General features: G+C 40.0%; 1 protein-coding gene across 2 annotated transcripts in view; it reads left to right on the forward strand.

Moving 5' to 3' along the window:
* LOC311429945 (cohesin subunit SA-2-like) overlaps positions 1-16,855 on the forward strand; it is a 64,063-nt gene that overhangs the window by 13,360 nt on the left and 33,848 nt on the right. For both annotated transcript variants that reach the window (XM_084506209.1, XM_084506210.1), the window contains exons 6-12: positions 233-304; positions 3,716-3,920; positions 4,892-5,043; positions 6,216-6,289; positions 6,694-6,817; positions 12,567-12,665; positions 14,820-14,899. In XM_084506209.1, coding sequence (XP_084362335.1) covers positions 233-304; positions 3,716-3,920; positions 4,892-5,043; positions 6,216-6,289; positions 6,694-6,817; positions 12,567-12,665; positions 14,820-14,899 — 806 coding nt within the window. The remainder of the gene's footprint in view (positions 1-232; positions 305-3,715; positions 3,921-4,891; positions 5,044-6,215; positions 6,290-6,693; positions 6,818-12,566; positions 12,666-14,819; positions 14,900-16,855) is intronic.

Consider the following 16,855-nt stretch of genomic DNA (forward strand, 5'->3'; position numbering starts at 1 on the left):
ACTACAGTTTTATATAAAAATACATTTTTCTTCTATCATTGCTCATAACTGAAGAATAATAAGGGATTACATCTTAACACATTGGACTCTGTGAACCATTTATAATACAAATTGTCCGAAGTTTTAATAGCCATTTAAATATGATGCATTGGTTGTGCTGTTTTTATCTTTTTCAATTAACTGTGCAATTTCATTGAAAAGCCTTTAATTTTTTTTTTCTCCTGCATTACAGGAATCTGGGTTGCAATACAAGAGATTCATGGCCTTTCCTTGGATCCTGACAGTTACTTGGCCAGTGGACATGGTACGGCTCTTTTGTAGTTCTTCCAGTTGTAGCATGGCTCTTTCTGTAACTTTCTCCAGTTTAGGCAAATACATCAGAAGTAGTCAGCTTAAACTGTGTGTTAGTGAACAGAGATAATCATACACTTCAGAAGTCTACTTCATCTGGTCTATTTTAGACCTCTGTATTTGAAAGAACCCATGCGCACTTTGGAGTTGCCCATTCCTTGCTATTGTTTTTAAAGGGAGGCGAACAGAACCTGCTAATTTGGATAAGATGAATCACTCTGTCCTGGTTTTGGTTGTGATGGAGTTAATTTTCTTCCTGGTAGCTGGTATGCTGCTGTGTTTTGGATTTAGGATGAGAATGATGCTGATAACACACCGGTGTGTAAGCTGAGCAGTGCTTATATAGAGTCGAGCACTTTTCAGCTTCTCGTGCTGCCCTGCCAGCGAGGAGGCTGGGGCGCACCAGGAGCTGGGAGCAGACACAGCCAGGACAGCTGGCCCCAACTGCCCAAAGGGGTATTCTGCCATGCCATATGATGTCTTGTTCAGCAACAAAACTGGGGGAGTTGGCTGGGGGGGCTCCTGTTGCTCAGGGACTGGCTGGGCACTGGTTGGCTGGTGGTGAGCAATTGCCTTGTGCATCACTTGTTTTATTTTTTTTTGTCGTTACTATTTTTTTTTTCCTTTTTTTTTTTCCCTTCTTTCTTCTTATTAAACTGTTCTTATCTCTCAACCCATGAGTTCTTGCACTTATCAGTTTTCTCCCCCATCCCACTGAGGAGTGGAGAGTAAGCAAATGTCTGTGTGGCATTTTTGCTGTCTGCCAGGTTAAACCACAACATGCTCCTGTAGTGTTTTAAGCAGCCTGGTGTATGTCAAGCTGCAATGGTATTCAGGAACATTTCCCCAACTCTTCCAGCAACCTCTGAGCATGCACACAAGAGCTTTTGGCAGACAGTTTCGTTCAGAAGCTTGTTTCATAAATAATTATATTTACAAGAGAATGTTTTTAATTAGAAGAATATTTTAGAAACAGCTATTCTGTAATGCCTCTTGCCATACATTGCTTGCAGCTTTGTGGGGGTTTCATCTTGTCTCCTTGTTAGCACTTCACTCTGACTTTCCTCTCTTTCCATAGATTCCAAATTTCTTGGGTTGCAGGCATCCCTAAGATCTGCCTGTGTTTGTTTTTCAAAAAAAGCAGTGGGTTTGGTGCTCTGGAAACAGTTAAAAGAGAAAAGCATCAAGTGCACTTCAGATGTACCTGGGGTTGCTCTGGGTGTGAAGCTGCCTGTTGGAATACATCTCAGAAGGTGTTTGGAAGGACTAGCGGAGTAGTGGGTTTCCTTCAGAATAACATTTTCCATAATGAGTGAAATCTGGGAATTCCCTGGTTCCATACACAACTATCAGGATGCAAATCAATATTCAGAGCCATTCATGGGATCTGTGAGATGCAAATGAAATAAATGTTTATGCTGTCTGATACTGGCATCTACAACATCCTACTATTGTGTTCTTCACATGAGGCTCACCGTTTTGTGTGAGAAGTTGTGTGAACTGCCATCTGTCTGCTTTCTTCTTGGCATTATCAAGTGTAGTGTGAACACTCCTGGGGCTTTATTATAACTCACCCACTCACCCTAAGTGGGATGGGGGAGAGAATCGGAAACGTAAAAGTGAATGAAGTCATGGGTTGAGATAAATAAAGTTTAATGAGTAAAGTGAAATCTGTGCAAGCAAAGCAAAATAAGGAATTCTTTACTTCCCAGTGGCAGACACGTGTTCAGTCATTTCCAGGAAAGCGGGGTTGCATCATGTGTAGTGGTTTCTTGGGAAATGAATGCCATCAAGCTGAATGCTCCTGAACATTCCCCCCTCACCCCCAAGCCCCCATTTCTTACCTGCAGCTTTTATTGCTGAGCATGTTTTATAGTACAGGACATCCCTTCGGACCATGGGGGGCAGCTGTCCTGGCTGTATCCCCTCCCAGCTGCTTGTGCACCACCAGTGCAGCATAAGAAACTGAACTGTCCTTGACTTAGTGTAAACACTGCTCAGCAACAACTAAAACACTGGTGTGTTATTACCACTGTTTGTATCCGTGGTAATTTTACCCAGCTGGGCAGCTGAGCTCCACCACAACTACTCTCTCACTCCCCCCCCCCCCCTCCAAAGGGAAAGGGGGAGAAAACATGACAAAAAGGGCTCAGGGGGTGAGATAAGGACAGGGAGATCACTCAACAATTATCATCATGTGCAATGATTATTGTCACAGGCAAACAGACTCAGTAAAGGGAGATTAATTTCTTAGAGTGAGAAACTAACAGCGGGCTACAACCACCTTCCCCCCATCTTTTCCACATCTTCTGCCTTACTGGTACAGGGGAGCGGGGGCTGTGGTCAGTCCCTAACACTTTGTCTCTGCCTCTCCTTCATCTCCTGCTCCCACACGGCTCCGTCCCCACGGGGTCCATCCCCCAGGAGCAAACTGCTCCAGCACAGGTCCCCTACGGGCGGCAGCTCCCCTCAGACCCCCTGCTCCTGCGTGGGCTCCTCTCTACAGGCCACAGGGGAACTGCTGCTGCGTGCCTGGAGCACCTCCTGCTGCACTGACCTTGGGGGCTGCAGGGCTGGTTCTTCTCTCATGTCCTCTCTCCCAGTTGATGTTGCCCAGCAGCTTTTTCCCCTTCCTTAAATCTGCTGTCCCAGAGGCCCACCCAGTGTCGTCCCCTGGCTCGGCTCTGGCCAGCAGCAGGACCCTTTTGGAGCTGCCTCTGATCTGACATAGGGCAGCTGCTGGGCTCTGCTCATAGAAGCCATTCCTGCAACCACTCTGCTACCAAAACCTTGCCCCATAAACCCAATACATCATCACAAATCCAAAGCAGCTGCTATGGAAAAAATTAACTCTACCCCAGACAAAACCAATACAACCACCTCAGGGAACTGATCCAATTGAAAAACAGTTTGGCAAAGTAACAGTTCTTTTTCAATCATGTCATTTTCCTCTTGAATTTTACTGTGCAGTTGCAGGAGGGACAGAGCAGTGGGGATGCACTGCTATCTGTGAGGAAGTAGGAGAGGCCAGGAGTGCTTTTGGTTTATGTCAGTGAAAGGCATTCATGATACTGTGGCTTCGCATGTCCTTTCCCATGTGTTCACAGATGCCTCACAACTTCTGCTTTAAGTTGTGAGCTGTCATTACAGTGTAGCTCTCATGAGGCTAGTTTGTATCTGTGCTTGCCTGTAATGTAGTTGCATGTCCCTTCTTTGGAATAATAACCATGAAAAAAGTTACAGGGGAGCTGAGATGAAGCTGACTGTCAGCAAAATTCTCTGGTGTTCGGTGGGAGACATGTATGTGGTGTGCACAAACAAAACTATTTAGTGTGTTTTCTCTTGTCTCTTTTTGCTTGTGCAGGACGGTGAAGACTACCCACTGACCAGAACAGGATCCTATTGGAAGAAGTTCAGGGCCAATTTCTGTGAATTCATTGCAGTGCTGGTCCAACAGTGCCAGTGCAGCATCCTGTATGATAGCTACCTGATGGACGCTATCATCTCACTGCTTACAGGCTTAGCGGACTCCATGATCAGAGCATTCAGACACACAAGCACTTTGGCAGGTAAAACAAGTCATAGACTTGCTGTAGCCCATGGGTTTTTCTGACTTACGTGCAGAATAAAACTTTTCAAAATTGAAAAGGTCTCTACTGGAGCAATTGTTTTCTTTTTATGTATTGACAGTGCTTTCCTCCTAGTGTTTATTAATGTAATATAAATAAATTGTTCCCATTTATATCTGAATGGAATTTGAATGTTTTCAGTCTGATCCAGACTGATTTTTCTTTCTAAAGATGTGTTCTTTAATGTCTGATATGACTAACTTCAAAATTATGTTGTGATTTTTTTTTAATCAGTAACTGATTTTTCAGTCAGTTTTCTATTTTGTTGGTTTCCCTCCCTCTAATAATTAATGCAGTGAGGTTACATTAAATGCATTGTGTATGAAAGCTTCCTTTAGAGAGCTGTTGTTCTTGTGGTATCTATGCTAAAAGGAAAAAAAACTTCTAACAAATTTTTATTTGGTTCAGCATAGTGATATTAAAGCTACTTTTTAAAATTTAAAGTCACTAAGTACCCTTTTTGCCATACAAAGAACACACTAAACTATAATTTTTTGACAAAATAAGTTAAATATTGAGGTTCCCAGTGTTTTTTGGGACTTCACTGTGTTTTTTTTTTTCATTCTGAAACTTACATATTCCACAGCTTTAGATACTTTTGCAAACAAATCAAGATTACTTAATATAAGAAGAGAGTTGTCCGGTAAATCACTTCTCTTACTAGTCAACAAATAAGCTCTTGCCAAAATCTATAAATTACTAGTAGTATCACTAAATTTTCCTTTCTGATCATCGCCTGCCCTTAAAACAAACACTGTGGTTTGAAAGAAATTACTATAATCTAGTCATTTGCAATGTGGATAATAAATTGGATTTGGCTAGCCCTATGCTTTTTGTGGTAATGTGGTGAATATATTTATGTTACATATCTCTGAGCTAAACTAAATATGTTGGGTTTGTTTCCTTTTCAGCAATGAAGCTTCTGACAGCAGTTGTAGGCGTACATCTGAACCTTGATGTCAACAAGCACAATGCTCAAAGATTATATGAGGTGGAGAAGAACAGAATAAGTGGCAAGAAGACCAATTACAGACTTGACCAGCTAGAGAGAAAAAGGAAAGAGGTTAGGCAGGTGTCTTGTATGGGAGATGAGTGAAGATTTAAAAAGAGGGATTGCTGACAGCTTGCTTTTGGGTTACTGCAGTTCTTTGAGGCTTATCTAATGCAAGCTGCAGAGCTTTTGTGCCCACCCAGATTAAGTGGTACAAAAATGACTAAGGTAATAACTGACCTATATACTGTTAGCTTGCGGTGCCTGTCCCACTAATTGCTTCATTAGCCCTTGATCTCTACACACACATAGATCTGCACACACATGTAATGGCATTAATCGCTCTGGTGTTGTGGGAGAGTGCTTTATATGGCTACACAAATTAAAAGCCAAGATTTTAGGTTTTTAACTGAGTTTCAGTGAGTGAAATGAACACAAAAGGACACAAGATAGCTGTCATCTCTGTATAAGTAACGCATTGTAAAAATGGTCATAACTTCGAGTATGACCTGTATCTTTGTTGTGTTTGGTTTCTGTCATGTCTTCTCTGCTCAGCTAGACAGCTCCTTATCACCTCCCAGAGACAGGCCTTTAGCTGTAAGGTATAAATCTGGCTTTAGAACCTTTTAGAACCTTTTACCTCTGTTCCGAGGTTTAGATGCTGAAGAATATTTCTGTTATAGAAGCAGCCCCCTTTTTGATAGGAAGTGTTTGGGTGAGATGTAAGTCTTCAGCATCATCAGAAATCTGATCTGACAGGAAAAACAGAGCAAATGTGTCTGTTGGGGGGGAAAAGCAAACTTCTTACCCTTTCTGATGCTTTTGATGAGAGAATGTTTACATAAAGTGTCATGTTTCCAAATTTTCAAAACTAGATTTCCTTGGCATGTCTGCCTTTCCTCCATCTTTGTTAAAGTGCATAAAAGGAGAATTTTGACCTATACGTGAAGATTGCTTAGCAATTGTGCTGTGTGTGGGTAGAGCAGGAGTCACCATATCAAAAATATTACGTGCTGAACCTTGTTTTCCAGGTTTGTGGTTGGTACCTGATGAATCTTTCATCAGTGTGTAGCTACAAAAAGGCCAATTGCCAGTGTAGATACAGACCACTCATTCTGTGTTGGTACCATGTGTAAACAATGGTGATTTAGACCACAGTAGTCTTGTAAGTGCACTGATGCAAATTTATCGTGTGAAATGAACTGTGGAATCACTGTAAACATTCAGTTCTCTTTCTCTTTCAGTATGAGCAGAAGCTCCTGGAGATACAGAACATGATGAATGCTATTTTCAAAGGGACGTTTCTAAGCCGTTACCGGTAAGAATAAAGCTGTGAAGTGTATCTGCATTCCCAAGAGACTGTTGCTCAGATTGTCTGGATACTAGTGTTAAATGCCACCCTGTCAAGAAAAATGTAGCATTTAAATTATTTTAAGGAATTTGGTATTAGAAAAGGACATCTCAATTTTGTTTCTGAAATTTTACATGGAGTACATTTGTTATTGAGAAGATATCCAGAACTTCAAGATAATTATTGTATGAAACATTTGTAGCTAAATGGATTAACTGTTGATTGATGACTTAGTACATTAATATATAAATATTGGAAATATTTTGGATTGTACATACTTCAGCAATTCCAGGAAAAAATATGGCGAATGATATAATTAAAGTATATTAGGCATGTTAATGTATTAATATTACCATTTTATAATTTCACAGTGATGTGATCCCTGAGATCCGAGCTACTTGTATGGAAGAAATTGGCAGCTTGATTAACACATACCCAGATACATATTTAAATGATAGCTACTTAAAATACATTGGGTGGATGCTGTATGATAAGGTAACGTTTTTAGTTTTTTTTACTTCACTATGGGGGCAATATATAGGAAGACTTTTTTTTTTTTTTTTTTTTTTTTTTTAATTTGGAAGAATCCTAAAGTTTAAGTTTCCAAGACTAGATATTAAAACTGTGATGGTACAAAAAAATCTCTCTTCCCTATTCCAGGTTTCATTTTTAAAGCCATTGTTTCATTAAACAACAACATTTTTTCTAGTTCTGTAGCAATCTGAGTGTTCTTATTCCATGCAGCTTTTTAATACGTTGTTGAATTAGCAATTATACTAAGTTGTAACATGTCCTATATCCTTTGAGCACATGCAGCATTAAAGGTTGACTAAAACCGTGATTTTAGGTTTGATGGCTACATTTAAAATTTTGTCTGATTTTATAAAGATGAACAGATACAGTACCTATAGTAAAACAGTCTTCAGTCCTGCATTTCTCATTTGGAATACAGAGATTATTTTCAGAAAGTCTATTTCAGTCACTTCCCAAAAGTTTTTCACCTTTTCCTTTTAATATATATTTTTTTCTTTTCAAGTAGATGCACATTAAAAAAAAGAAAAGTAACTGAAAAATACGCTTTTTCTCATGCTTCTAAAATACATGACAAATTTTAGGGAGATAGGTATATTTATCATGAATGGCTAAGTACCGGAATTGGTACACTGTATTTCTTGCAGGCCACCTTTTAAAGTGTATGTAGTATCTGAACAAATTCTGACACCTTCAGTTTTGTGTCAACTTTGGGTAATGTCCATGTTCTGTGAACAAAATTGTAGTTTACCACAAAGCCAGGAGGGGGAGCACAAAGCCTCTTATTTCCTTGCTTTCTGCCATTTCTGTAAAGGTAGCATTCAGATTTTCAGAAGCAACACATCTGTCAGGAACTGTTGTCTTTTCCTGCATGAATTTTATCTGATCAGAATATCTTTTTTAGTGTTTGTTCAGCTGGGAGAATTCTCAAACTGTGAGAATAAGAAGTAATTTTTGACGATGATGTGTCTCCATTCCCAGTGCTGTACAGTGAAAATTAACAGCTGGTGTCTTTGATTAATGCACATAGCTTCTCCAGTGTAATTTGTTGGAAACTAGAAATGGTTATTTGTCTAAAGCATAGTAGGTGAAAGCAGTGGTGCAGATGCCAGCAGAGCAAGAAGTCTTTCATATTCCACATTTGGCTGAGGCCTGGTAGTATGCCACTAGTGGCGGTTGCAGTCCCGGCTGTGCTTTGTGATTTGCAGCCACTGTTAAATTGCCCAATTCTGAAATGAGAGCAGGGCATTTCTGACGCTGACAGTAGTGCTTTTAAATACATCTGAATGTTACTTCCCTCTACTCCTCCTTAATAAGCATTTCCATTCCACTGTGATGATGGTGTGCAGCAAGAAACTGACATCTCCCAGAGCCAATTTTCTTTTAGAATATAACATAGAGACATTTGCCAGATAATTTAGGCCCCAGAGTTAGAATACTTCAGTGGTTGTTTAACCGTGGGGAGAAATCTGGCCATCATCATCTACAGCGTTGTAAACAAATATGAAGTTCAGTCATTTGGGAGACTTTAAAGAGGAAAACAAAAAAGCAGATATAAAATTAATGTTTTGTCAGCAATGTCTTTTCTTTGAATATAATCATTTTTCCCCATGAAATACCATTTTGCTGTTATACTCCAATTTGAAGCATGTTTTTTTTACATGGAAGGCTATTTCCTAGGTGCAAGAGGGTTCTCCAAATTCAGTAGTAATACTCTTAAAGTTGTATATGAATACAACTCTTTGGCCCAGGAGGAGTTGTTGAAAAGTGCTATAAAAATAAATTTTCAAGATACATTTTTGTTCGTCTATTAGAACTAATGTAACTTTACTTTTTGAAGATCAAGCAACACTTGACATTAAATGTGAGAGCCCTATGCTACTGAACAATGTTACACGTAAGCCCAGTCACCTATCACTGCATTTGTGAAACAGAGGCACTTAACTTGTGCTCAAAGGCACCCAAAGGGGTATATAGCTACTACTGCATCAGCAGCCAGACCTAAGGGGAGTTCTGTCTAAAAAGTTCAGAGTTAAAGACCAGAAAAACTGAGATGATGAAGAGTAAGGGTGCGGAACGGGGAAGGCAGAACCCGCAGAGAGGAATGCAAAGGCAATGAAAATGGAGATGTGCACAGATACACATGCACATGTGTGTGTGCACACACTTGAGACCTCCCAGCATGTTAGACTAGCTTTGTCTGGAACTTTAGGGCAAGTTGCTGAGGTTTTCTCACTAGACCATAAAAAAATATCCAAAGAAATCCTGTGGGAAACAAACTTTATGTTAAAATGAACTTTTGTGTCCTGGCCATGCAATACTCCTGGCAAATTTCAGGAAATGGAAGAGGTTTTTAGGTTTACCTCCCATGCGACGTGGCTATAAAAACTGATCCCATTGTTATGACAATTTCTGAAGTACTTCTTTCTTCAAGTGTTCATGCTAGAAGTGTGGTTTTCTCTCCAAAAATCATCTTTCTGCATATATACTGACTTTTTTTTTTTTTTTTTGGGGGGGGACAGTATTGCTGTTTTTTTTTTTTTTTTTTTAAACTATGTTTTACCTTGACAGCACAGCTAAGCTATATTGTCTTCACTCTTCACGTCTACTTTTGGAATATTCTTGTTTTTCACAATTTATTATTTGGAGGGTATTGAGGAGGAACAGTGACTCAACCCTAGCTCAAAATCATCCATGTACCAGCCTGTACTTACACGGCTTACAGAATGACTCCATCTCTTTGATTGCAGCAACACTGAAATCTCATAACTGAACGTGTCTAAATAGTGCTGGAGCCCATGCAGAGCTCCTTGATGTCACTAGAGCTGCTCACCATCTTACTGATTTTCCCTGCCAGTCTGTTTGCAGGTCAGGGTCAGAGTACACTATGATACAGCTGAGGGACAGTGTATGTTCCGAGTATCCCGAATGAAGATGTGCTTATATAATTCCCCTTCGCTCTGTCACGGCTTTGAAAGACTAAACAGGCAGGTGTTTGTGTCAAGATTAGAAGGATAGTTTTGGTGAAGGGAATAGGTGGCTAGGTGTTTTCTGTACTTGCCTACATGACTGCCCAAAGGAGCTGAAGGTAAGTGGTGAGATAGTTTTAGAAGGATGTGAAATAGATTTGAGTGATCAAGAAACTGTGAAGAGTGATGAATCTGGAAAAGGACAGGTAGCTGAGAAGGAGAAAATGCAGCAGAAAACATAGGAAGACAGCAGAAATCGCCATAGCAGAAGTACTTATGTATTCATAGTTCTAACACAGTTTTCTCAAACATATAGATACAGGGTTATGACTGAGAGCTTCTGAGTGGGAAGTGAATACCTTAGAAGAAAGCAGGTGGTTTAGTTTAATGTATTAATCCATATATCTGCAAACCTACACTTGAATGCCACCTGATTGACAAGTGCAAGTGACTGATTGCTAGCCATGCTTGAAGAGCTATATGACCATCACAAGCATTTTAAACATATGTATTTATTTATCCCAACCACAAATAAAGTCCCTATTCACAAGGAAAACCTCATGATAAAATAGTGAGAGCAGCTGAAGCCAGAATGGCATTACGCTGGCTGAGCTGAGTTTGTGCAAGTGTGCAAACCTCCTGCCTGTGGCACTCCTGGCGGCAGGCAGTGATGGGTTCCAAGCTGAGACTGTGAGCGAGTTGTATGTGGAGCCCTTGTGGGTGTAGGAAGCAGCAAGTGGGGGCAAGAGTCTCTTTCTCTGAGAATGCCTTTAATTTTAAAGGTGAACACAATTTAGAATATGTACTGCTGGTGAGTTGTGGGCAGGTTAGAGAGCATTTGTCATCAACTATTGATTTTATATTTTATTTTTTAGCAAAAAGCTGCCTTATGTAAAATTGTTGGTCAGACCCTGCTACTGGATATCATCCTTTGCTTTCCATCCTAAGCAGGTGAACAGGAACTTGTAGCAATACATAGCCTATGTGTAGGTGGTCTCCTTTCTTAGGTTTCCTTGAATTTTCCTACTGCTATTGTTAGCAGGAAAAAAAAAGGAATAAACATGAAGAGACTGATTCAAGGCCTACAGTGTCTGCTGATATCCCTAGCATTCTAAGTTTATGGAACACTGATTTTTTTTTTAAATGTTAGATCCTCAGAATAAATTTCTTAATGACATCCAAAGCTTTTGTAGTTTGAAAGGTTTAGCAATAGACATGAGATTAATTAAAAATTGGGTCAGGGAAACGTCCTCTTTTCTGGGACATTTGTGAAGCAGGAATACTAACAGCAGGAAGTAACAGGGATGACTGTTTTGCCTAAATTTGCCAACTAGGCCAAACTTAAAACTTTTCTCTTTTTAAAATGCTTAAAATACATCATTCTAGAGTAAAACAGAAACAGGCAGAAGGCATAATATTTGTATGTATGACACACTAGAGGGAAGGGATGGCACCCAGAGGTCAGGCTCGAGAGGTGGGCCTGCATGAACCTCGTGGAGTTCAGTAAGGCCAAGTGTAAGGTCCTGCACCTGGGTCAGGGCAATGCCAAAATGAATACAGGCTGGGTGGTGAGCAGATTGAGAGCAGCACTAAGGGGAAGGACTTGGGGGTACTGGTGGATGAAAAACTCAGCATGAGCTGGCGATACACGCTACACAGAAGAAACCTGGCCAGCAGGTTGAGGGAGGTGATTCTCCCCCTCTGCTTCTGTTCTCATGAGACCCTGCCTGGAGCACTGCGTTCAACTCTGGGGCCCCCAGCACAGAAAGACATGGATGTATTAGAACAAGTCCAGAGGAGAGCCATGAAGATGATCAGAGGGCTGGAGCACCTCTCCTACAAAGACAGGCTGAGGGAGTTGGGGTTGTTCAGCCTGGAGAAGAGAAGGCTCCAAGGAGACCTTATAGTGGCCTTCCAATACCTAAGAGGGAGCCTACAGGAAAACTGGGGAGGGACTCTTTGTCAGGGAGTGGAGTGATAGGACAAGGGGTAGTGGCTGTAAAGTAAAAGAGGGTAGGTTTTGATTAGATGCTAGGAAGAAATTAGCACTGGCACAGGTTGCTCAGAGAAGCAGTGGCTGCCCCATCCCTGTTCAAGGCCAGGCTGGATGGGGCTTTGGGCAACCTGGTCTGGTGGGAGGTGTCCCTGCCCATGGCAGGGGGGTGGAACTGGGTAATCTTTAAAGTTCCTTCCAACCCAAACCATTCTGTGATTCTATGAGAGTCCACAGTGATAAGCCAATGCAATGCTAAGGTACACATCTTCCTCAGGGAGGTTTTTCTGGACTGGAATTTCTTAGAATCCTTGTTGGAGTTTAACTGTTGTCTGAGACAAATTGTTGAAAGGAAGCAAAGTCTGGTATACATAAGAGTGATGATTGTATTAAGTAGGTCATCCATACTCTTGTCTTTGTATATCTTTAACAGGTGAATAGCGCAATTCTTGTGTCTTTTGTATTCTGTTGCTTATAATATCTGTAGTTTCTGCGAGAGTTTCGCTGAATCTTAGGGAGCCTACAACCTTTGATGTCACCTTTAAGTTTGGCTCATTGCAGGCTTTCTCAGAGAGAGGGAGGGAAAAAGAGAGAGGGAGAGATGCAGTACTGGTATCACTAATAAAGAAAATGGGGTGGTATTTGGGTAATCTGCTGTAGGTACCCACAAGGAACTCTTATTTGCATAATATAAATGCCAGGAGTAAATAATCAGAGATAACATATTAGCAGATTTCTCTTTGTCTTGTAGCAACCTGAAGTGCGGTTGAAATGTCTTCTGGGACTGCAGGGAATTTATAGCAGAAGAGAACTTGTTTACAAGATGGATCTCTTTACAAGCAGATTCAAGGTAAATAGATGATTGTTCTCTAGTTTTTATGTCTGGGTTGGGTGTGTGCACAGGGTGTGATGTTTTTGGTCAGAGCTCATCTCCCCACTCCCTTGAGTGACAGAAGCTTAGAGTATTGCAGAAGCAGCCTGCTTGACTGAGTGGATGAAGGAGTTTTGCAGAGGTGTTTCCCCCTGCTTCTGTGGAATTTTCACGGTTCCATTTCACTGTAGTTTACGCACAGAATGGTGTTAACATGCACTGTAGTTAAGTATTTCCATCATTTATCCAGGATGGCCCATATTTTTTTACAGGATCTTTGACAGATGGGAGGGAATTTGATGCTCCAGCCGTTCCTTTTTTTTTTTTTTTTTGCTGTTTTTGATAATTGGTTAGGCTCTTAGATATTTGATTAGCTATGTATTACACGTGTATTACACTGATGCAAGAATGACTCTTTGTTGATCCACCATGTCAGTATGACTCTTGAAGAAGGATTCCTTACCTCCTGTCTGAATGAGTCAGACGATATGCTGAAGTTCTGTGAGCTTGTTCTGTGACTGCACTGACCCTGTAGGCTTTATGTACACGTCTTTATCATATTCCAACATTATGTATATATACTTTTATTATATTCCAACACCTTCACTCATTTAAGAAGTAAGCTCTTACTTTTTTAATCCTGCCCTTTGTAATGATTTAATCAGCTATTCTTATCCCAGCGGGGCAGGATCTTTAGGATCTTTTCAGTACGTGAATAAGAAAGCTCAAGATGCTGTGAGAGAGGGGATTGACACCACAGTCCCTCTGAATCAGCACACAATCAATGCCTGCATGTGGTGGCAATTCGTGGTTTCTTTTTTTTGTTTGTTTGTTTTCAAAAGGTGCAGTCCTTACCCATATGTCAGAGCAGTTAGTAGGAAGTACCTTTAGAACATTGCTGAAGAACAAGATACTGATTGATATTGGTAACTTAGGAATAAATTGTTCAGACTGGGTCTCGGCTATCTAAGATTAACCCATTTTAAACAGTTTTGTAGTGATGTTCTCTCTTTGCTGTTAAAGGAAGGTTGTTACAAGCTACTGTATGCTGTATAAGCATCTGCAGGATTGGTATTCAAAGGCTGATGAACAGCTCCAGTCTGTTTTCACTGAGATCTCTCTTTCTATGGAGGGCACTATATAACTAGATTATTGCAAACTCTACCTCCCCAGTGTAAAAAGCAAACAAACCAACCCAACCCCTCCTTCTCCTCTAAAGAAAAGAAATCCAAACAGCAGATACAGACAGATCTGAAATCTCCCAGGGTTGAAACACTACTTTCTTGGTGATGGGCAATGTAAATATATAATTGTCAATCCGTTTCCAACAAGCTGGATTTTCACATGCTCCCTGTTACCCTTGAGTTTCCAAACTCAGGATTCATGGACTTCCAGACCTTACATCTGGGTTGTTAGAAAAGGAAGGTGCAAAGAAAAATGAATCTAGACTTTTAGAAATGATATATGTAATGAGAAAGCTGCTAGTCCCCAAACAAGCTATTCTGAAGGTTTAATATGCCTTAAAGTTGTAGGCTGCACTGAGGAGTATCAGTTCTTGGGTACTTCCCAAGAGTTTCCACTGTTTCCTGAGATGTATGTGCACCAAGTTGCAATAGGGTGAGTTCTAGAGGTCAGGAATATTACCGCTATTTCATGAAGCACCTTTATGACTCAATTCCTAATTATCTTTCCAGCAAGGCACTGGCTTCTGTAATGTGTAGGTACACACACTTTATTGTTGATGGGAGAAACTGATTATATAATGCTTGTAATTTGAGGCTTACCTTCATTTAACATATTGAAGTGTCAGTAGTAACATCTTAGAAACAAGTTGTCAGTCACTTTTAATTTGTAGACTGTAGTTGATTTCTTGTGAACGCATACATTACATCTATAAAAAAATACCATATTACTGCATGATTAATTCAGTTAAAAAATTAACATGCTGTTAATTTTCAGGGGCTGGGGAACTACTTGGTAGTAATCAAGTTGCCTTATGTCTCTTAGGAAATAGCTGCTGAAATAAAAATAAATCTCTGCTCTACTAGTGTAGATGATCTATCTGTAGCAAAAATAATGTTTATTGAGAACAAAACATGTTACATCTTTTTATTGTCATTTTACATCCATTAGGATCGAATTGTGTCCATGCCTCTGGACAAGGACCATGAAGTAGCAGTTCAAGCCATGAAACTCTTGATGCTTATGTCACAGTAAATAATTTCTTTTTTAATTTACTGTATTGTTTTAATGGCAACAAGATCCAGATAAAATCCTGATGAATCTTCCTGTAATCAATTACATGCTGGGAAAAAATTGGTCCCAGCAGGATATGAGTTACAGTTAAAGCTGCTCAAGACATGATATTTTCTTTCTGTGGGAAACACCAATATTTAAGAAAACCTTTGTGGTCAGATTCAATGTGAAAACTAATTGTTTTTATCTTTATACTTCCCCCCGAAAGAAAATTTCAAAGCACTTTCAATTTGGCTTTTCTCAAATAGACTGTCTGTCTGTCTCCTGGGAAGTCCGCACCATACAATCTTCTGTCCCAGCATTGCCAGGTCTTGACTAGGAGCTCAGGGAACTCTGGCATCTTCCCTGTCTCCCCACCTGATGCAGGAAGCCTTAAACTTTGTTGCTAGAATTTGGGCTTCCAGATTCTTTGCTCCATGACAGAAAATCTGGGAGCTATCAAGCCCACAGCAGCCTAACTGACAGCAAATGAATAAGTATATGGCATCTTGTTTTTGCTGAAATGGAAAAGTAACAGAAAAGTTGTTTTGTTGGGAAATTACCTGCCAGCCATAGAATTGGTAAGGTAATGGCAAATTGAACCTGTGGGGAAAAACTAGACTAACATTACAGAAGCACATGATTCCTATTCCAATACATCCTTGAGAAACATGTTTATTTTAGAAACAACTTTTTTTTTTTTTTTTTTGGCAAAATATATGAAGAGTAAATTCTCTGTCCCTCTTTTTCAGAGCAAAATAAGAATAACAAAACCCACTGCATTACATTGTTTGATATAGTTGAGATTTTAGTACTCCAGAAGTGTCCCTTCTGGTTTGGAGCTTAAGTTGAATTCTGCTGATGCAGATGCTTATCTCCATGTACAGCACGGTGCATTGTCCAATAGCCTTGAGCCATTTGCTTTCCCATTTAAGCCAGAAGTATTGGTCATTGCTAGAAGAGGATGTAGAGCTTAATGGACCAAAAATACAGTGGTGTAGATATTTACATTAAATTTTAAGTACACGTATATGTTGAAGTGATGCTTTATTATCTGGACTCACTCCTCTTTCACTTCACACTCTATTGATTTGAGTGGCATTTCTCTAGGTTACTCCAACATATGCATCAGAACAGCATGTGACTACTTCACAGTAGCGCAACATGCTTTTCTGAAGCAAGTACTATTACTCGTGTCTCGCTAGTAGTAGATAGGGTTTATTGTTTCTGTGTTTACAATATCCATTTCTACATCACTTGCTTCTCTGTGACGTGTAGCTATTGGAACAAAGCACAATGCTGTGTCTGTGTGTAACGTGTCCCTGTGCTAGGAGGAGTAGCACACCATTGTTGAAGTACAAAGATGTTGAACACCAGTTATGGCTGCACTTGTTCTGTCTCTGAACTAACAAGTGCTATATTGGCACTGCAGCTGTTTAGGGTCTCTGGCTTTATTATGTGGGATCATGTTCTCATTAATGAGAGCTGCAGCTATAAAAGTCTGATCATTTTTTTTTCCCCTGAAGCAATTTTTCCCCCCAAATTTCTCTTAAAATACAGTTAGGTTTTCAATGTAAGTACCATCTAAAGTTTTTCTGAATGACATTTTTCCATCATAAAATATAATTTTAATGATCAGAAGGAATACATTTTAAAATTGTTTTCAATTAGGCTGTGTGGAGCATACATGCTTCTTTCTTTTTGCTTGTCTGTTGTCTAGCCATCCTCCTTTCTGTCCCCCTCTTCCCCCATCTGCTTTGAGCACTGCTGATTTTGCTTAATTACTATAATGATGAAAGTGAGAATTGGGAAGTCAATGAGCAAATTCAAGGACAGATCTTTTTTTTGATGTGGCTAGTGCTGATCCATCTATAAAACCTGTGCGAAGGGAATGCAGACAATATAGACACTATCCAGTGTCTATATCATAATCT

This window comes from Aythya ferina (assembly GCF_964211825.1).
Source record: "Aythya ferina genome assembly, chromosome: 1".
Taxonomy (NCBI): domain Eukaryota; kingdom Metazoa; phylum Chordata; class Aves; order Anseriformes; family Anatidae; genus Aythya; species Aythya ferina.